This window comes from Amborella trichopoda, chromosome 1 (assembly GCF_054954075.1).
Source record: "Amborella trichopoda isolate Santa Cruz 75 chromosome 1, AtrichopodaSantaCruz75HAP2 v2.0, whole genome shotgun sequence".
In the NCBI taxonomy this organism is placed as follows: domain Eukaryota; kingdom Viridiplantae; phylum Streptophyta; class Magnoliopsida; order Amborellales; family Amborellaceae; genus Amborella; species Amborella trichopoda.
This window is the reverse complement of record NC_142336.1, coordinates 58431211-58452735: the sequence shown is the minus strand read 5'-3', so window position 1 is coordinate 58452735 and position 21525 is coordinate 58431211. Positions and strand designations below refer to the sequence as shown.

At 36.0% G+C, this 21525-nt stretch overlaps 1 protein-coding gene across 16 annotated transcripts; it reads left to right on the top strand.

Annotated features, from left to right (window-relative positions):
- Nucleotides 1–1571: 1571 nt before the first annotated feature.
- Nucleotides 1572–20562, top strand: LOC18440684 (uncharacterized). Of its 16 annotated transcripts, none has more exons than XM_088849166.1 (8): nucleotides 1572–1713; nucleotides 10560–11700; nucleotides 12174–12234; nucleotides 12383–12519; nucleotides 16053–16143; nucleotides 16707–16754; nucleotides 19387–19473; nucleotides 19973–20562. In XM_088849166.1, exons 2-7 carry the CDS (start codon nucleotides 10772–10774, stop codon nucleotides 19459–19461), a joined length of 1341 nt encoding a protein of 446 aa, XP_088705292.1. In that variant the 5' UTR covers nucleotides 1572–1713; nucleotides 10560–10771; the 3' UTR covers nucleotides 19462–19473; nucleotides 19973–20562. The 16 variants fall into 16 exon arrangements, 13 of the variants coding, with proteins under 13 accessions (XP_088705292.1, XP_088705261.1, XP_088705296.1 ...); XM_088849135.1 differs by having other exon boundaries at nucleotides 10365–11700; XM_088849170.1 differs by having other exon boundaries at nucleotides 1572–1757.
- The last annotated feature ends 963 nt before the right edge of the window (nucleotides 20563–21525 follow it).

Sequence of the window (21525 nt, the reverse complement as noted above, 5' to 3'; positions counted from 1 at the left end):
TAGAATGGATAACTACTAAAAGTTGGGGGTTTGTTAGATGTAGAATGGATGGGAAGCTAGAGATTTGCTAGGTGTGGATCATAGGATGGGACCATGGATTGTGGTGGTCTATGGTTTAAGGGTCTACTGAAATAATGTGGTCCTATGGGTTCATGAAAACCATGGAATTTGTCAATTTTAAAATGGTGGGATCTGATTGGGTCAAAGCTGATCAGATCCGGATCCGACCAAGTTCAAATCAAAATATAAAAAATTGTATATTGTATATTATATAACAAAAATGAGGATGTTTATACAAAGAAACTAACAGGTGGGTCAAGTTGGTTTGGCCCGATCCACTCAGGCCCAACCTAGACTCAGATTTGATTCAACTCTTGGGTCCATACCTCTGGACTCAGACCCAATCCACTAACTCTAGAAGCCATATCAAATGGATGGAAACAAGGTTTTTATTTTTATTTTATTTTCATGATGTTTTAGGAGATTGAAATTTAAGGTTGGAGTTCTTCAAAGTTTCTAGTTTTTTTTCACATATCTTTGTGTTTTTTTTTTTTTATTGTAAAGAATTGAGTGGTAAAATTAAAACTTTATTTTTTAAATACCAAGGGTTGGGATTTAATTAGGTTAGGCTCAATGATTATTTTTTTTTAGAAACATGAAATTCTTGGATAAGAAAAAATAGAGTGAAGAGGATAAGATTTTATTTTAGATCTTGCCAAGATATTTTGTTTTTGGTGGATTCCCTTGCTATAAGAGAGTGCATAACCTTTATATATATATATATATATATATATATATATATATATATATATACACGCGCACGACAATTGGTATCAAAGCTTCTCTATATAGCAAAAGGTACAGATTCTGTACCGACGCCTCCATAGGTGTAGAGGTAAGGTGTCTTTCAAATTTTATTATGGTATATATTTTTTATGTAAACTTTGAAAATCTTAAAAATAGACGGTATAGATAATATGTTGTAAAATATACTATTTTGAGACTTAAAATTTTTTATTTTTCATAGTCATACATCTCAATTTGATGATCAATCAAAAAGTTTTTCAACATTAAAACTACATTTTTCAATACATTTTTTAGGGCATCCGTAGTTCTACATTATAAGGTAGCATCTTTGTATAAATTTTTTCATACGGCAAAACCCTGATCAAAACCCCGATTTGAGTTCCAAGTTGATCGGACGACCCAATTGATATCTAAGTAACTCCCTACATCATAGCCGCTGATCCGGCGCTTTGACAGACTTACTTTGCGCCGTGTGTAAAAAAGTTTCCTTCCCTTACGAGGTGAAATTCAAAATGTTTTAGGGTACTTCGGTCATTAAAAGAAAGAGTTAGGTGTTTCCAGTCATTTAATAGTTTAGATTTGCAAAAAAAAGTTATGCTCTCGGATAAAGTGCCTTAACAAACAAATGCCTAATTATACCTGTACAGCAAAAAAAATAAAAAAATAAAAAAATAAAAAAATAAAATAAAAATAAATTAAATTATAAATATTTTTAAATTACTAAAAACAGGAGTTCAAGAACCCATGATCACTTCCAAAATTTCAACTCAGAAGAATTGAAAAGCCTTTGAGCCCTTGGAGGAGGTTCCTAGGGCTCCTTTGTGTAGCTCCCCCTTCCTCCATTTGTGTAGCTCCCCCTTCCTCCATGACAAGTTTCTCTCTTTGTATAGTCCCCCGTCCTACCAGGCAAGTTTCTCTTTCCTTCTTTGTATAGTCCCCCCTCCTCCCAGGCAAGTTTCTCTTTCCTTTTATGTGGTAGTTTTCTAAATCTCTCTTAACTCTCTCTTTCCTTGTAACCTTCTATTTCTAAACATCTTAATCTCATGGATGAAATCTATTAGTTTCAAGTTTCTCTTTCCTTTCCTTTTGAGGGTAGTTTTCTAAAAATCTAACTTCTCTCTACCCATCTCTTCATGTGGATGGTTAGTTTCTTTCTTTTAGGTTTCTTAAGAGTTTTTTTCTTTTATTGCCATGGTGCTATGTGTTGGCTTTGTGCATATCTTTTCCTTTTGGTAATCATGTAATTTATTCTTTATGATGTGCTGTTTTGTGTATTGGATTTTTAGATTGGGGTTTTGTGAATTTTTTATTGTGGTAGAGTTGATTAATGATTTTTGTTTTTTGATGAAGTGATTGATGATGTATTATGTGTTATCTTTTGAATTTATTGTCTTGGAGGTTTACAATGCTTTGGTATTTGGAAACTTGAGAATTGTTTGTGCTTGTTGCAAGTGTTTGATTGTTATTTTTTTATTTATCTTTATTTTGGTCATTGATTTGATTATTTCTTAAAAATTGTTGGGGATACATTGTGAGGATTCTAGTGCCTAACTCCCTTCCTGCCTAATTATATTATTTGGTTTGAGTTTTTTGTGATTGGTTAGAAATTGGAGAAGTATCTCTGTTGGGTTTCCCGGTTTTGTTTTCGCATCCTTTTAAATATCAATGTTTTCTAGTTTGCTTTAGTTGGTTTCACATGGCAGGTTTGGAATTTTCTTAGGAGCTTGTAAGCTGTCTGTGATCAAGGGTAGAATATGGTTTTTTATTGCTTCTTTTTTAATAAATTTCTTGATTTTGGGCTTTCTGTCTTGGTTTCTTTGATAGGAAGATGATTTATATACCAGATCAAGTGGAATAGTATGTCAAGTGGCTTTGAGGGCTTTTAGGAATGTTTTGTATTATTAAATATAGAAGAGTGAAGGTTTGATCTTGTCTCTTGTAATTGCGTCGGTCTTTTTCCCCCAATATTTTATGTTAGGGGCCTCAGGGCATATTGGTGTGGGAAATATGTTTGAATTAGGGATTTTGTTTTAGTTGCTTTCCAGAATATGAATAGGAACTAACATACTGGGAAAAGTTGATTTCCATGCAAGAGATATCTGTGTCTATCAGATTTTTGGGTTTTTAGTTTTAGGGTTGAAAATAGTAACTGGAATAAGGAACAATAGCTTTATGTTTTGGATGTTGAAAGCCTCTCTCGCGGCTCCCTTGGCTTAACCTTTACCTCTTGTCCATGTTTTCTTTTCTCTATTTCTTTCGCATTTGTCTATTGGTATCAAAGCAAATTATCGTACCATAAGTTTGTGGATTTAACTCACGATGAATATAAGGCAAAAAGAAATCATTCATTTTCCTTGTGGTGCTTGAGGATGTAAATGGCTAGATGAAACTAACCAATATTATTGGGTTCTTTGGTTGGAACATTATATGATGCGTCCAAGACTCAAGAGAAATCAAAGTGTAACATCACGAATGCTTTTAAGTTTGATTTTGGGGAGTATTTAGATCATCCCTTTTACACCTATGTAAGGCGGAAAAAAACCTCCTCAATGGAGGCAGATGATAAATTGTTATTTTGGAGAGGTGTTGCAATGAACTAGTTTTGGTTGAGTTCTAGGTGTGTGAGAATGATGCAACATGGAGAGTGATATGTCTAGAATGCTACTGTAGTCGTTGTTAGTTTAGGCAGCGATTGAAAAATCGTCGATCTGGATTGGGAATCTAGAATTTTTGTAAGGTTTTTATGCAGGTTTCTATTAGGGCTGGAAAATGAAAATTCATCTTGGTGTCATTGATAGTTTGTAATAAATATTGAGAATTCGTTGATCCTTATCTGGAATCATTGATCAAGATAGGAAATTGTCCATGGCCATGTCAATTGCTGGTCATAATTGGTTATTAGGCCTTAGAAAAATGAAAGAGAAAAGTGTCATTTTATCATAGTCAACAAAGGAGCCCCAGGAATGATGTTGTTTTTATTACTCATTTTGCTTTATTGGCTATTAGCTATGTTTAAAAAAGCAGATCGGTGACCTAGATCGGCCATCTTAAAAACCAATTCGGGTCAGCGGGTTGGTGGTCTGGATTGGTGGCTTGGCTAGATCGGCAAGATCCGATCTTAAATTTTTTCAAAAAATACTAAAAATTTGGGGTAGTGCACTATGAATTTTAATTGTCTTGCAAAAATACGTGAATATTTAGATGTCGTCTCTATTTTGAATTTCTATTGACCATTGTATTCACTTTTACATCTTCGATATGAACAAACGTTCTCAAAAATAAAATATGTCAAATAGCATATTTTATACAACAATAAAAATTTTAAATATATTTGTAAGTTATAAAAGCGATTGGGATTGACAATATAAAAGGGATTGACAATTTAAATATAATTTGTAACAATATCTCTTTCGCTAGAGATTTCATGGGGTATTCGTGTTAGGATTGGATATTTGTATTTGGATAAGAGAGTGGGTTCTTGATTGAAGGAGAAGGGCTTTGTTTTAATCAAGCAAGAGAGTTTGAAAGGAGTTGGTGTTTAATCCCGCAATGAGGATATGGCAAAGACAAGGGGGCCCAAAACGCTTTAAAGGGAGTCACGCCTTAGAAAATTGCATGCATGGCTTATGGCACCCTATGCGCTAGTGGTGGTGTGACCAAAGAAGTCAATAAAAAGATAAAAAATTAAAAATTAAAAATAAATAAATAATTTTGTATAGAAATTGAGTGATATGGTCCGGTTCACTGACAAAACTGTCCGGTTCCTGGCGGAACCAGCTGCTTTAGATATATGGTGGGTAGTGGATTGTTCCTGCCGATTCTCGATACGTAATTTTTGATTTCGATCTGGATTAGCTTTATTTAATACCGTAGGCAACAATATAATACTTCATCTTCTCACAACCTTATGTTAAAATTTACAACTTTATGTATCTATTACGCCGACTTGTCTTTTGTACATTCATTTGTTTAATTACCTATTTATTTTGTTCTTATATGGTAATCGTAATATACATGTACTTTATTTTCGAAGCCCTTGACTTGTATATAGAATCTTTTTCATATTAGCTCTTGTATTGCACTTTACGAATATTCCTTTGAAGATATTTTGAAGTCTTTTACAGTTTTGAGTAACTATAGTTGATGCAGCTTCTAAGTGTGCTAAAAGTCTACATATTTCAATTCCTAAAAGAGGTCCCATGATTAGTAGGTTTTGTTCAAGAGGAGTTATGTTACTTCGTCAGTATTTTAAAAAGCGCTAAGCGGCGCCTAGGCGGCTACCTAGGTGGGCATTCAGAACCTGTACGGCCCAGTTGAAGAAAAAACAACTGATAAGTGATGATTGATAATTATTAATCCATAAGAATTTTGATAATCCATAAGGCCATAATCCATAAGAATTTTGATAATCCATGGGATCAAAATCCGAGTTAAAAAAAGAAGATAGAAGTCGGGAAGAGAATTTTAATAAATTATAAGACCATAACCCATATTTTCATACAATGCTAAAACAGTAAAACCATTTAAGCATACACTGATAGTCTGATATGCTGTAGACTGTGCACACAAAAGTTAGATAATAGAATTAGAAACTAGAAAGTAGAAACTAAAAATAAGAAAACAATATACAAAAACTTAGAAAATATACAGTCTAGGACACAATAGTCAACACAATCAACACCAAGAGTTTTCACTCTTCACTCATCATCATCATCATCAGAAGGAATAGGGTAAGCCTCATTATATGCAGCAGAATTAAGGCCATCATCATAAAAGTCGTCTCCCTCTTCAATATAATGCTCGCCCTCCTCCGTTTCTTCTGAATCTGCCTCTTCTTCCTCTTCTTCTTCTACCTTCCTCTTACTCGTATGTGTAGATGAGGCCATAGGAGTCTTGGCTATTCTACGCTTTTCCATCGTTTTGTGCCTCCCTAAACTCAAATATTATATAATTTCCTCCCTAGTAGCCTCAAGAACATTTTTACGTGGGGCGACATCCCTCTTAATATTGACAAGCTGTTTTTAAACTGGTAAATGCCCCCATTAATATCCTTTCCACAATAATTACATTTAATACGATTTTTGTCATTCGAATTCGGGTGATAACCATACTTCCAACCTGGATCACCACTTCTAGAAGAACATGGAGAAGATATTTCCACATAACCAGACTCATTTTCATCATTTTCTGTATCTTAAACTCAGAAGTTGTCTAATCTCATCCCGAATAGCTTCAGGAATCTTTTTGCAAGAAGCAACATTCCCTTTAATACCAGCAAGATGTTTCTTGAATCGGTTAATATTCCCATTGGTATCTTTTTCACAAAAATTACACCTTATACAATTTCTATCGTTTAGCTTTGGGTTATAACCATACTTCCACCCCGGGTCACTTCTTTTAGAAGTAGCATAAATAAACCTATTCAAATGACAAGGATTTTGTTCCTGTTTTTGTTTTACAGAACTCATATATTGCTTAATTTCCTCTTTGATAGCTTCTAGAACATTTTTACAGGGGGCAACATCCCCCTTAATACATCCAAGATGTTTCTTAAACCGGTTTATGACCCCTTTCGTATCTTTTTCACAAAAATTGCATCTAATGTAATTTTTGTCATTTGGATTCGGGTTATATCCATATTTCCAACCCGGATTTCTACTTCGACTAGATCCTGAAGAAGACATGTCAAAATAAAACAAGCAATCTAAAAAATAAAAATTTGCACTTACTTTGATTGCTCGAACTCCAAACTCCTACCTATGAGATGTTTTCTGGTGCCATTATAATAAAAAACGCTCTCTAATAAGATTATAAAACTCCAAACCAAATCAAATATACCTAGGTGATGTTTGGATCCATTTTTGATAACTTTGAGAAACACTTCGATCCAATGAAAGTCACAAAATTTAGTTTTTTTGAGGTTTTTTTCTCTCTAAAATGGGTTCTTGTGCGTTTAAGTTTCAACTGAATCTAAAACCCATCCTTAAAACCTTTTATGTTTCAAAAAAAATATTACAGCAAGAAAAAAGAATTCCATTGCTCGGCGGGGCGCTGGTCAAAGTGGAGAAGTGCAACCAGAGTTTTATGTGATCGCTGCATGACAATGAAGGTGAAGGGCAAGGTCTATAGGACATCTGTGATGCCAACTTTGCTATAGGGGGTGGAATGTTGGGTGGTCAAGAAGCAACATACCCATAAGATGAGTGTAGCTAAGATGAAGATGATGAGATGATGAGTGGCAAGACAAGATGGGATAGAATTCAAAATTAATATATTCAGAAGAACTTAGATGTGGCACCAATGGGGGATAAGATGAGAGAAAGTAGACTTAGATGGGTTGGTCATGAGCAACTCATACCCAGTACAACATCTGTTAAGAGGTGCAAGTTAGTTCAAGTGGAAGGCTAAAAAATGGTAAGGGGTAGGCCCAAAAGGACATGGTTGGAAATAGTGAGAAAAAGACATGGGAACTTATGGCGCCATTAAGGGTATAGCCTTTGATAGAGCAGAATGGTGGACTAGGATTTGTGTAGCCGACCCTAAATAGTTTGGGAAAAGGTTTTGATGATGATGAGGAGGAGGAGGAGGACTTTCTTATGTTAACATTCTAAAAAAAAAGGATGATCAGGACTCTCATGTATTTTTTAGTTAGGGTTAAGGTTTGATTGGGGTTAATATCATAGTTGTTGCAAACGGGATCAACAAATTGTGGTTGTCCAAAAGCTCCTTATGATTTGGTTGTCTGCACATTATCAATCCAAGAAATTTGATCACTTTGTACTAGGATTGTGATCCCAAACTAGTCAGGATCGAGTGATTAAATTTCAGGACTGAGATCCATTGGTTAAGAATCATAGTTCCCCACTGCAATTAAATAAGGTTCCTTGCCACTAGAGAGTAGCTGGAAAATGATCCCAACATATGCTAGAGTGAATGACAAATTTTATGGGAGCGGGCTCCATAGAGTTGAAAAATGAGGCCTTTGAGGACTTCAACTCTGGCTCAATAGCATAGTTCTAACATTGTTTAAATTAATATTTTCTAAACTTAACTTTTATTAAAGAAATTAGAAACTTTCAATCATTCTATAGTCTATTATATTGTTATATTATAAAAATCAATTCATTTAATGTATATCTACACAAGGCTTTTGATACTTGATACCGATTTGATTGAAGCTCGATCCCTCATTAATGAATCATCAATACGAACTGTAGGATTAGAACCAGGATCCTTTATTGGTGGAATCTGGTTGTAGTAGACATATGGTTCCTTTGTTCAGAGTAATGGAATCCCAGATGTAATAAAATTTGGATCTCATGACTCTCAGGATTGAGAACGTTGACACGTAGGAACTAGATCCCATTGAAATATGGATCTCAATCGCATGAGGAATGGAACTCCATCCCTTGAAGAAGGGATTGATATCCAAAATTCTAAAAATGAGATCCGTACAAGATCTCTTTTTTGGGATCTTAGGACCGAGCCTCCGGAACAAGTTGCCAATCAAAGTAGGTGATCCCAGTAACTATTGCTAATATAAATACTTTGTTATAAGGGTTGTTGCATGGTTTTTAGATGCTTCTTTTGTAAAACTGTCATTAATGAGTTTTGTCAAAATGGATCTTATGTTCCTTGGCAAGGATGAATTTGATTCATTCTGCTTCCAAAGAATCTTGCTCGGGCTTAGATGTCAACTTCGGGTGATCAAAGATCAATTATAAGATCATTGAGATCTATAAAAATTCTCTTTTGACTACTGTTTATTCAAATGTCATGAGTTCCAGATTATGCCAAGAAGTATGATGAATTTAATTGTGATTTTTAGGTTTTTAATTAGTTTGAAGTCCTCTTTAACCCCATTTAAGTTGTTTTGGTTTTAGGGAAGAGTTTCCTTGTGTTAGTTGGGGTCTTGGTTTCCTTATTTTTTGGGTCCCTAAGCTAATTAGGTTTCTTTGTATTGAGTTTCCTTTTTGTGATTGGAGTCTTAGTCGAGCTCAGGTTCCTTGTAGTCCAAGTAAGACGAGACTAAGAGTCAAAAGGATCGTAAATGCACATGTAAAGGACCAGCTGCCAGATCATGCTTGAGTAATAGAAGTTGCTTTTTTGAAAGCTTTTTGATGGTGTTTATTTTGTCTTTGTGATGTTGATTTCACAACCCTTTTTGTGGTGCAAATTGTTCGTACTTGTTAAGGTGATGATTCCACGAAAGCCTAATTTTTGGTGGTGCTGAATCCATTCACGTTGTGCTCTTTCATTGCGACACTACCTTATCTTTTTGTCTGTTGCCATTTACCCCTTCATCTATACCCATCATCCTTCTTGAGCGCTTCTAAGACCAGTCTTACCATCTCTTATTCACATACCTAATTCACAATCATCACACCAAAACCCTGCCATGCTTTTCTCTTCAAAAACTCAAACATCCCGATCCAAACCTCAATCAGCAAATCCAAACCCGTTCTTCATCTACAATCTCCAAAGTAGTTCCTACATGACAAGCCTCAATAACCTAAACCTACTCTCCTCCAACCCATCATCTTCCGTTTTGTTCGTGCTCCTACATCTTACTTGGAGAGTGCAGGGCCTTCTTTGGTTTATCTCGCATATTTGTTATTCTCCTGTGTAAGGTTGTGCTTTCAAGGTGCATTTTTAGTGCATCACATTCATTTATAATGGAAACTTCTTTTTACTTCAAATGATATTAACATGGTTATGGTGCCAAAAATGGACGCTAGAGTTGTAGATGTTCTTATGCTTATTCAAACTCACCAGACCATGGCAGTAGGGTTAGCTATACTGTTTCTGACATTGATATAATTCCCAAACAAGTTCTTTCTTCATATTCTGAGTTGAAATTTTAATTTGAAGTTGGAAAGAATTTCCATGAGTTCATTTTCCAGTTATAATTGATGGAGGTAACCTTCATTGTGTTTTATTCTACACACTACCGTTGACAAATTTAGGAACCTTTTCCATGAAGAAATATATATGGAATCCAACTGATTGAAATATTTTCCAAGCCCGTCATCCATTGAAACTGACTGCACTTTTGGGGCTAAATGATTGTTAGGGGGAACATGTTTTACTATACTACTTTATACCATACAAGTAAGGTGCACCTCTAAATTTTGATGAAAAATGATTTGGGTGTCGGAAACTCTGCGATGGCTTAAAAATCCATGTTATGGAATTTAAATTTCCAAAAATGGTGCAGATCGAGCAGATTTATAAACACTTGAAAATCTTGAAAGTAGATGGTGCAGATAACTTGTGACAAGATGCATTATTTTTAGGACTTGATATTTATTTTCTTCTTTATATCCATGCATCTAGAGGTCGAGTGATCAATTGTTCCAGACTTGGGAACACTCTTTTTTATGGATTTTTAGGTGCACCTTACTTCTATAGTATAAGGTGTGAACCTTATATAATTTTTTTCCTTTACATTATATACATTCTTCTGATGCAGATTTTGTATACCTATTTGGTTTTATTTGATGCTATTCCTCTCCTGTTATTATGAATTTACCTCATACTATACTTTGTTGATACAGGCATTTATGGACAATAATGATGTCCAGTCTGGAATATATTATTCCATAATGATTCCATAATGCCATTTTCTATCATGTGGAAATCTCTAGCTATATTGGAACGATCTTTAGAGGATGCTCATACCCTGCATGATTTAAACAAGTGTAAAACTGAAACAGCAATGCTGAGCTCCCTTCCTGGTTTTATCCCAGCAGATCTATCCTTTGTCTCAGACCACGGAAAGGACCAACATGTTGATCTTATCTATAATTTGAGGACTGGGAAGAAGCATGCCCTTTCGAAATGTGATTCTGATTCTCTCTCTGGAGCGCCCCCAAAATGTAATTCCAATGCTCTCTCGGGCTTTCCTTCTACATCATGCTCTCTCTCATCTGTATCCAGCTTCTCCACAAGTCCTAAACCCAGTATGAGTAGTCACGTCTACAAGCGAAGGAAGCTTCCAAAGAATTTTCCTACAGATTTATCAGAACAATCATCAAAGTGTTCCTCCATGGAGAGCATATATGATAGTGATTTATGTTCTGAAATGCTTACTTTGGATGTAAAGAAGGATGGTATTCCAGAGCCTAATATCAGAGGTAGTCTTTTTGGTGTCAAAGCTATTGATCAGCCTCTACCAGTATTTAGCAATGATCTGTCATATGGTACGTGGAAACTTGATGAAAAGTTCATTTCACAATCTAAAATTGATATTGGTGGAGAGAGGAGACATGATGAGGGATTAATGGTTTCATCGGCTAGAAGACTGGATCAAGACTTATGCATCAATGGAAATTCTCGTTACTCAATTTTGGATAGCGATTTGGCTCCCACAGACCATGAAGCAGCTGTGGCAGGAGATTGCGTCTCTAAACTCAGAGGTCCTAGCAATATAGGGGGATATCGTACAACTAATGAAGTGGTGATTTCTACCTTGGAGATCTATGGCCTGTTGGGAGGGTTAAGGCTTGATGAAGAATGTGCTAGTACTGAAGTCTATGGATATTTGATGCAATGCAAAATATGTGGGGGTGCAGAAAATTCACTTAAAATGTTGATATGTGACATGTGTGAAGAAGCCTGTCATGTGTCTTGTTGTAATCACAGAGCCAAAAAGATACCAGTTGATGATTGGTATTGTCAAGATTGTCTGAGAAAGAAGAGCAAGCCAATGGTTAAAGTAAGCACCATGAATTCTGACAAGGATTTGAAAGAAAACCACGAAATTTGGAGAAAAGACAGCAAATCCGATGTTTTCTCATCCATGTTGCAAGATACCGAACCGTATGACACGCAGGTTCGAATTGGGAGTGCTTTTCAAGCAGATGTTCCTGATTGGTCTGGTCCAAGTTTAGAGTATGTTTGCATGCCCCCTTTGCTTTATGTTGAGCAAATTGTATGGTGGTTGCTTAATAAATTAACTATTGACATCATTATAAATTGGCCATATTAGGTAAGATGCTCAATATCAGTTAGAAGAGATAAAGCTATTTACACTAAGAGGGAAGAATATTAGTAGCAGAAGTGTGCTTTTGTAAATTTTATAAAGCAGTACCCTCATTGTCTAGGGTACATTATTGGTACATACAGATTTGGCATACAAATTTGGTCGTAAAACGAAAAAAAAATTGTGGCATAGTGGTCTGAACTTTGTGGGCCATTGTTAATGGTGTAACCCTTTGTAAACCACTACTAGGTAAAATAGATAAGAGAATAGTGATCTGTTTATTAAATTTCTCATATTTATGTTATTTTTATGCTTATGAGTGTTCTCCATCTATTGTAGATGGTGTGCTTGCTTACTTTTGGAATTTCCTTTTGCATTTCAGTGACTCAGATTACACAGGAGTACCACTGGACATCAAATATGATAGAAATGACTTTCTTAATGTAAGATCCTTCCCCTGATGTATGCAAAATTTTTCTCAAGTATATGCATAATTTTTTCTTCTTATGTATATACTAGTACAAACCTCCTGTAGAAACTATTCTTTTAGTTAACAAATTGAATGTGGTAGTGGGTTATTGGGTTTTACAGACATGGGATCCTTGCCAGTCTTTTGCTCTGATCCGTATTGGGAATTGGATTCAATGCCGTGAAGTTCTATATGAGGATCTAGGGCAATCCCGAGATAAGCAAAATTTGAAGGGTGTTGTTTGTGGAAAGTGGCGTAGGTAAGTCATTTGGTAATTTTGAAGTATTTTTGAGTGTCGATCAAATTTTTTTTTGTAGCTTTTTTAGCTAGGTCATTTGTTTTCTTGGGGTTCTTGGTAATTTAGTTTAGAATCTTATTGTCCTCCTTGGGGTTATTAAAGAATGTGTATACGTATTGTTGTAGGCCTATTTGGAAGACAATTGATTTTATCAAGAGCATACTATCTTTTCTAGAATTAATATATTTTGCGTAATTTTAGCTTGTTAGCCATTTGGTAATACTCTATGGTTTGTATCATCATCATTATCTAAGTCTTACCCTATTATTTGGGGTTGGTTACATAAATCATGTTCTGGCATTTCGCTCTATCAAGGACCATCCCTCAAGACCATAAGTCATCATATTTTCTTTTTATTACTTCCATCCATGTCCTTTGGGGCTTGTCCCTTGCCCTTTTAGAGTGCCTTCCACTTGAACCAAATCATCCCTTTTAACTGTTGTTGTTCTACGTCGATGTTGCACATGGCTAGACCACTTAAGTCTACTTTCCCTGATTTTATCTCATATTAGAGCTACCCCTAAGTTCCTGCTAATGTATTAATTCTGAATTTTGTCCTTCCTTCTCTTACCACTCATCCATCTCAACATCCTCATCTCAGCTACATTCAATTTATGGATATGTTGTTTATTGACTTCCTACCATTCGTCCTATAAAGCATGGTTGGTCTTATAGTCGTCTTCGTTTTCATTGGTATGCAAAGATCACAAAATACTTTAGAAGTACATCTCCCCTTCATCCATCCATCTCTAAATCTATGAGCAACATGTGCCTCAGTCTCTCATTTCTCATTGATTATTGACCTAAGATATTGAAAATAATCTTTTTTAGGTACTTCTTAGCCATCATTCTTAATTAACTCATAATTTCTACTTTTATTATTACTAAACTTGCATGTCATATATTATGTCTTGATTAGGCTAATTTTAAATTCTTTATATTCTAAAGCATCCCTCCAAAGTTCCGACTTTGCATTTACATCGTTTTTATTCATTAATCAAAATTGTCATCTGCAAACAACATACCACATGCCTTCATCCTATAAATGCCTGTTTAACTTATCCATAACCAAAGCGAAGAGAAATGTGCTCAATACTGACCCCTGATGTAGGCTTACTGTCACTAAGAACTCACTTGTGCCTCACTCATTGTCCTCACATTAGTTAGCGCTCTCTCGTATATATCCTTAATCACATCAATATTTCATATTGCGACTCGTCTCTTTTCTAACACCCACCAAATTATCTCTCTAGGTAGCCCATCATATGCTTTATCTAAATTAATAAAGACCATGTGAAGGTCTTGTCTCTCTCCTTAAACTTCTCAATCAATTTCCTTAATAGGAAAATAGCGTCAATGGATGGCCTTCTTTACATAAATTCGAACTGATTTTGTGATACATTCGTTTCATGTCTTAATCATTGCTCACTGTTCCCCACAGTTTTATAGTACAACTCATTATATTACCCTTGGATAGTTTTTACAACTTTGTGTCTCCTTTGTTCTTGTAAATAGGTACCACAACACTTTTTCTCCATTCATCTGGATTTTTTTTTTTTTTTTTTTCAAAAGCTTGGTCACCAAGAATAACCAATCTCTCCCATGAATTTCCAAACTCTATAGGTATACTATTTGGTCATAAAGATTTTCCTCTTTTAATCTTTCTCAAAGCTTCTTTCACTTTAGATATCCTAATCCTACGAAAGTATCTATGACAATTGACCTCATGTATGTCAATGGTGCCTCTATGATCCTCACTATCCTCACTCTTAATGCATTTACAGTTCCTCTCTCTCTTTTTTACGAGTTCGAAGACATCTTTGAACATTCTCTTGTAGCCTTGTCCCCAATTTATTGTATGAATCATCGTCTGCCTTAAGCTTAGCCGTATTTACTATTTTCTTGGCATTTCTATATTAATCTAAATTCTGATCATTTATATTACCTACCAAGTTTCCTTGTATGAAAGCCTTTTTCCTCTTGATTCTCCTAAAACTTCTGCTATTTTCTTGCAATTAACCATCTCATTCGGCCTAACTTTAACTTCATCGTCATTTCATTTTCCTTCTTTCATCAATTTATTCCTAAATTAGTCTATTTGCTCTCTTTTTAATTTCCACCACTTTGTTCTTGGACACCTATTAATGTCACTCCTCTTCCAACTCTTAATGCAAACATCCATGAGCTGTTGCGTGGTCAGACCTAATGTCCTAAAGTCTATGGTCTGTTTGGTTTAGTTGTATGGTACCTTAACCTGAGATCCTGTACATTGAAAATCATATGGTCTCAATTTTCCATACTCCTCTGTCCAAACCCTACTCTTTCTTTTCTTTTTTTTTCTTGTTTTCTTTTTTTTCTCATTTTCATTTTCCTTCGTCCAAACAACCTTTCTTCTTCTTCTCTCCCTTGGAAGCCCAAGCTAATTTAGGGAAAAAATAGCTTGGTCTTAGCTGGGCCGTTCTATTGTTCCCCAACTGCTAAATTGCAACACTATGGTGAACTTATCTTTATTTATGCCATTCTGTGGAGCTCCTTTGAAATTTTCTTACTACCATGTACCAAATGACCAATGAGGTGAGCATATTGGCTCATTCCTCTGTGACTTTCTCTCTTTGTCCCCTCTTTGAAGAACCTGATTCCCCCATGTTATTATCACCTCCAAATTGTGAGTAATCAACCAAGGTCATGGACCCCACAATTTAATTAGAAAAACATAAATTTTTAAGGCGTGGATTATCAGGAGTAAGTAAAAGTGCATATGAATGGAAGCTGGAGTTTGTGGGCAACATTGTGAAGTAAAGGTTTTGAGGGTTTCGGCTTATTTTCAGGTGCCATTGAAGCAGATGATCCACCATCCAGGTTCTACAAGGTCTCTTATGAGGATGGAGACTTTGAAGAGTTCATGTTTGGTGAATCACTTCAGCTCTGTAAACAGAGCAAGAAGAATGGCCGAGTGATGAACAGCTTCAATGACTGAAAAGGAAGTTGCAGAAGAATCTAGGTTTTGATTAGACGAAGATAGGGTCATCTGCCAATCTATTCCTTCTGACGAACTCTAAACCCCTTTCCTTTCATTCCTTTCTCTGTTAAGAATCTTCGAGAGAGAGAGAGAGAGAGAGAGAGAGAGAGAGAGAGAGAGAGAGAGAGAGAGAGACCTTCATAAAAGATTAACTTATATGATGTAAAATGAAAACAACTTTAGAAAGGATAAAGTTGCATGGAATCAAACCAATATGTTCATCATGAATAATTTTACAAGGACTCTACCAAACAACAACTTTTTATGATGATTATTTTTATCTAAACAGTAAAAAATAACAGGTGCATCCAAACAGGCATATAGTAATTAAGCCTTGCAAAATACCTAGTTAGTAATGTCAAGAGTGATTTGTTAAGTTACTTGACTGCGATGATCAACACAAGGACTCTCTTATATTTTGTATGCAAAAAATTTACAGAACTTGTCTCATTTAAAGTTTCAACTTTGATTTCAGGGCTCGTCTTTCCGATGTTCAAACTGATGATTGGGATTGCTCATGTTCAGTTCTTTGGGACCCATTACATGCTGATTGTGCTGTGCCTCAGGTGATTTGACCATTTACCATCATGCTATACCTATGATGACAGTTTTTGTGTCTCGAGTCTCGACACACCAAAGACATGAATCTTGTGTTTGATACTTCAGGAATGTAGACACTTCTTCTAGCCTTCCATCTTGAAATATCACTAGAGAAGTACTTAATGTCATTTAACATTCCACGTCCCCTGTTTTTGAATGGTGTACGAACATAATGTCAGATTGGCGTTTTTGACACTTGCATCCATCTTGGATAGTAAAACCCAGATCTAATATAGGTTATACATCATTTTGCACATATAAAAGATAGTTTTTGAAAATTGAAGTGTAGTATAATTCAAGTGATTATGGAAAACCATAGACCTTTTGTTAGGTTCATCGATCAACATTGGGACCCACCAAAAGAGGACAGGACCCCCCAACATTAGGTTCTCTCCATCATTATCCATATCGTTGGATGGGGATTACCCTATGGACTGGCGTTTTATATCATCATTACGTTATGGGACACTTGTATTTTTGTCTTACTCTTACTATGTTTATGTTAATAGTGTATGCTTTTATTTTTTAGGAGCTTCCAACAGACGAGATCCTTGAGCATCTGAAATATGTTAAATCGGTATGTATGACTTGTTTTTATAGAATTCTAAATTTTCATTGATCGAGATTGTGTACAGGTATAGGACTTTAAAAATGTAGTCTATACATCTTTAACTCATGTTTATATTGATATGAATGCAGTAAAGCTCAATTGAATTGCTGCTAGCCTAAGCCTCAAATTTTTTCACTTGTAATGAAAATTCCTCTTTTAGTCATTGAGTCAGCCAAGTTTTGGACTCTGCTGGCATACTACACTAGCAATTACTGTTTGAGCAAATGTTTCCTCGAAGTTGGGTGGCAATGGCTGGCCCTGCCCTGAAAAACTAGGGCCTGGACCACGAAATTATTTCGTCTTTCCTTCTCTCTTTTCCTTGTTTCTGGTCATTGAAGCATTTTTTGTTTTGTTCGAGCCATGTTAGCCACAAGATTGCCAGCATGTGTGGACTCCACAACATGCGCCTCGGCTTAGGGAATGGGGGTATATTGCTCATTGCTTCATTTGAGCGTGGTATGACCCAGCTTAACATAAATAGTTTCAATGCAAAGGTCCATATATTGGCTATACGACAATGAAAGAATAGGTGATTCACTGTTTCTGACTCTTGTTACCACATCAACCAAATGTTTGGGATGATCATTCCTGACCTTGCCAGATGATGAGCTGTCAGAATCTTAAGTGCTTTAACGAGCCATGCAAAAGTTTAGTCTTAGCCTCTTTGGTGGGGCAACAATGAGTCGAACGTTGAAAAAGCTAAGCTGATGTTTGGCTCTAATTCATAATTCTATCAGGTCTGGGTATCAGCTTGGCTTCTTTCCTAACTGTATGAGACAGCTGCTCTACTTCTGCTAGAAGATCATCTTCTAGTGAAACACTTAATATTAGCATCTTTCAATGCTCTTCATGTCTAAGCCTGGCATCTATCCAAAACCTTGTCTCCCATTTCCTGCTTGCTACTTGTATCATTATGTTCTGAATAAATATTCTTGACATCTGTTTATTCATTCCACGTTCAGAAAGCTTGCTTCTGTTTTCCAGTGCCTTGACTAACCACTTTGCTACTTCCTTGCATTGACTAATCACTTTGCTACTTCCTCCACCTACTTCTTAGCATTATCTGGTCCCATACCATACCTTTGTAAAAGTGTTTCCTTCTGTTGTTTTGGCTTGGTTGTCCTTCTCTAGATTTTGTTAGACTAGGTAGAATTTTTATTCCCAAGGATCTCAGTGTTACATCCATCTTCCTTTGGGGGAATATGACGTTATTCAGTTTTGCTTGAGTGCTTTTAACAGTGGACAAATTGTCCTCTGGACTTGCACCTGATAAGGGTCTGACTTCTTCCTGAGCCTTAGATATGTTCAGGCGTGCAAAAGATCCAGTTGGCCACATCATCTTCTCTGGACCCTCCATCTCTTGTCCAGTCTGGGGTATCAGCAGTAAGAAACCATCCGAGTGCAGGTTTTGATCTGTCCATTATGTTTTGGCACATGGTTTCATCGGCTCTAGTCCTTGGTAACTTCTTGACTTGGCTCTTCTTTGTCTGTTGGATCTGCCTTGGCTTTTCAATACCCACACATTTGCCCTTGCCACTTTTCAAATGGTTGAAACATGGTTTCACGCCTTAGAAATTTTATGACTATCTATATTGCTTTTTCTAGTCTTTATTGATCTAAAGAAAGCTTTTGATTAAAGTATCTCGAGATTTGGTTTGGTGGGTGTTGCAAAAGAAATGAGTATTCAGACACTACATCGAATTGGTGGGTGATATGTACGATGAGGTAACTAATGTACAAACAACTAGTAGACAGACGAGTGAGTTTTTAGTGATAATAGGTATACATCAGGAATGCTCTAGAATATAAAGGTTTTAAAATTAGCCGGATTAAGACAGAGTATATAGAATGTAAGTTTAGTAATAATAGGAGTAGAGACGAAGTAACTAAGATTGACGGCCAGAAATACCAAAAAGAACGCATTTTTGATATCTTAGGTCGATAATCCAGGAAAATGGAGAGATCGGGGAAGATGTTGCGCATAGAATTAGAGTGGGGCAGGCGAAGTGGAGATGTGTAACCGGAATTTTATGTGATCGCCGCATCCCAATGAAGCTAAAGGGTAAAGTTCTATAGGGCAGTTGTGAAAACAGCTTTGCTCTATGAGGCAGAATGTTGGACGATCAAACAACAATTTACCCGTAGAATGTTTGTAGGGGAGATGTTGTGTTGAGATGGATAGTGGTAAGACAAGAAGGGATAGAATACCAAATAAATACATTTGGACAATTTAGGTGTGGCACCAACAGGCGATAAGATGAGAGAGAGTAAACCCAATACAACACTTGTTAGGAGGTGCGGGTTAGTTCAAGTGGAAGGCTCAAAAAGAGAAAAGGGTAGGCCCAAAATGAATGGTTGGAAGTGGTGAGAAAGGATATGGTGACTTATGGCCTCATTGAGGATATAATCCTTAATAGAGCATCATGACTGAATGACGGACAAGGATTCGTGCAGTTTTGACAATGATGATGATATTGCCACATACTTTCTTTTAGATCCTATTTCATGTTCAATTTGTATTGAATTTGAGCCTCCATATCTCTATGTGGTCTTAACCATGCTTTTCACAGCTTCTGTAATGTTTGGGCTTTCGATGTAGGGGATGTTTTTACCAGCATGCCATCCATTCCTCATCCTCTGCTGCTTTGGTTTTACCTTCTCTCCAATTTGGTGACTGAAATGCCATGTAGGTGTTTATCTTCGCCCACGGGAGTAGTTTTGAGATCTGTTCCTTCTTGTTTTGTCTTCTTCCAGGTCATTTGTTGGTACTTCTTTACATTCTTTTTATGCTCGTTTTCTTCTTGTCCTCTTGTAGTTGGAGCGTTTTGTCCCATTTTACCAGTGTCCGCAGTTTTTAACCTCATAGTTTTTTAGTTGTTTTGTGTTATACTTGTTTAGTGTTGATGAGCGAAGGCCATGGTTGCAGCTTCTGAGGCTTTAGTGTTAGAAGTGCACCTCCATGAGAGAGAGAGAGAGAGACTATTAGTTTCATGACAATTTGTTACAAAAAATAAAGTCGTGTCAAATAACTACTAGTTTCTGCGTGAGAGAGAGAGAGAGAGGGAGATGGCCTTCCATGCTTCCGCTTTCTAACAATATGTCATTACAAATAAATATTACTTAAAAACTATTAGTTCCTGCATAAAGTTTTATAATTTCCTTGCTTTCCTTTCATATTTATGCAGCTGAACCTTAGGATGGCTTCTAGAAAACAGAAACTCAAGCAGTGAGGATCAATGGACGTATAAAATTTTAAAGAGAGGTGAAAGGGGGTATAGCGTTTTACTGGCTAGTCAAGAATTCTTGTTGACATGAAAGGTGAAAGAAAAGTGCATCTTTGAGGTGGGTGATGAAGATGGTCTGCCATGATGCATGCATATAACCTAGTTTTTGTATCTATTTTTTGGGAGGAAGGATTTTGCAGGGAAACACCAACAAAGAGATGAGCTTTTGTACGTGCGAAGATTGCATCCTTTAATTTTGTGTTCATCTCAATTGCAATTGATTGTATCACAAGGGGAAGAAAATGAATTTTGGGATATTGCTTCGGCAGTCCTAGGCCTAACCATGACATAGAAGTTGATGCGGCTTAGTTCACATGAGCAACCTCTTTTTTGTCGTTGAATTACTTTGGAGTCTGGGCCCAAAGGATGTGCTTGTACTAACATGTATTTGTATTTTTTTTTTTTTTGTAAAATCATTCATCAGAGAAAAATCTTAGTTTGATATGTATTGGTTGATATAGAGGATAATTACAATAAAAATATTTTGTACATGATGTCTGAATTTTTACTTTTGGTTTGTTTTCCTGTGTGTGTGTGTGAGATAGAGCTGTACCCTTTATTCCTAAGAATCTGTGTAACACCAGTTTATGATCTTTGAATACAAGCACTTGATCTAGTAATTTTATCGTTGGAAATTTATCGAAATACCTATAAGAGACGAACTATTCAATGCTTTCTTAAATGTAATTATTCCAACTTATGGTCATGTATTTTTTGATGGGTCATGTATATTTTGATGTGTGTTTTGAAATCAAATAAAAAGATATGGGTAGAATGTTAAATAATTCATCTCTCATTTGGATGATAAAAGTTCCTTTTCTTCTTCAATATTTACCTATGTGGCTTCACCCCACAGTGTGCAAATAAAGGCTAGTTGCACAGATTGAAATTATGCATTAGAGCTTTTTCTCAAAGAGAGAAAAAAAAAGGAAAGAGTATACTAACATGAAGGTTTAAAAAGAATTTGTGGGGAGAAAATAATAGTTTGATGCATTAGAGTTTGGATATCAACCCATCCAGATTGAACTTTATGTGAAATGTGAAAAGGTGGCTATGCTTTCATTCTTACGAAAGATCCTCATAGGATAATACAAATCTTGTGTGCCTTGCACAACTACTACCAGATTGTATGGCTTGCAGTGAGCGAAAAATGTCATGGTTCTGCATTACTAATGTCATGGTTCTTTTCATAAATTCGCATCTAGAAAGTCCACTGGGAAACGTAGTTCCAACGCCGGAGACCTTTACAACAGCCTGAAAATCTATTTCCACTTTTGTTTATGAACTTTAAATCTAAAAAATTGGCACAATTCTGGTGGATCCATGAACATTTGAAAACTAACGATCTGAAAAATAATGTTTTACAAAATGAACTACTAGGAGGGCTTGGAATCCCCGGGCATTACCATCCATCTGAAAAATAATGTGTTACAAAATGTACTATTAGGAGGGCT

What these genes read in the sequence shown, in the direction of transcription:
- LOC18440684 (XM_088849135.1), top strand. Translation starts at nt 10,424, where the DNA reads ATGCCATTTTCTATCATGTGGAAATCTCTAGCTATATTGGAACGATCT. An exon ending in TGGTCTGGTCCAAGTTTAGA is followed by an intron (nt 11,701 to 12,173) that starts GTATGTTTGCAT and finishes TTTGCATTTCAG; the next exon opens with TGACTCAGATTACACAGGAG. An exon ending in CTGATTGTGCTGTGCCTCAG is followed by an intron (nt 16,144 to 16,706) that starts GTGATTTGACCA and finishes TTTATTTTTTAG; the next exon opens with GAGCTTCCAACAGACGAGAT.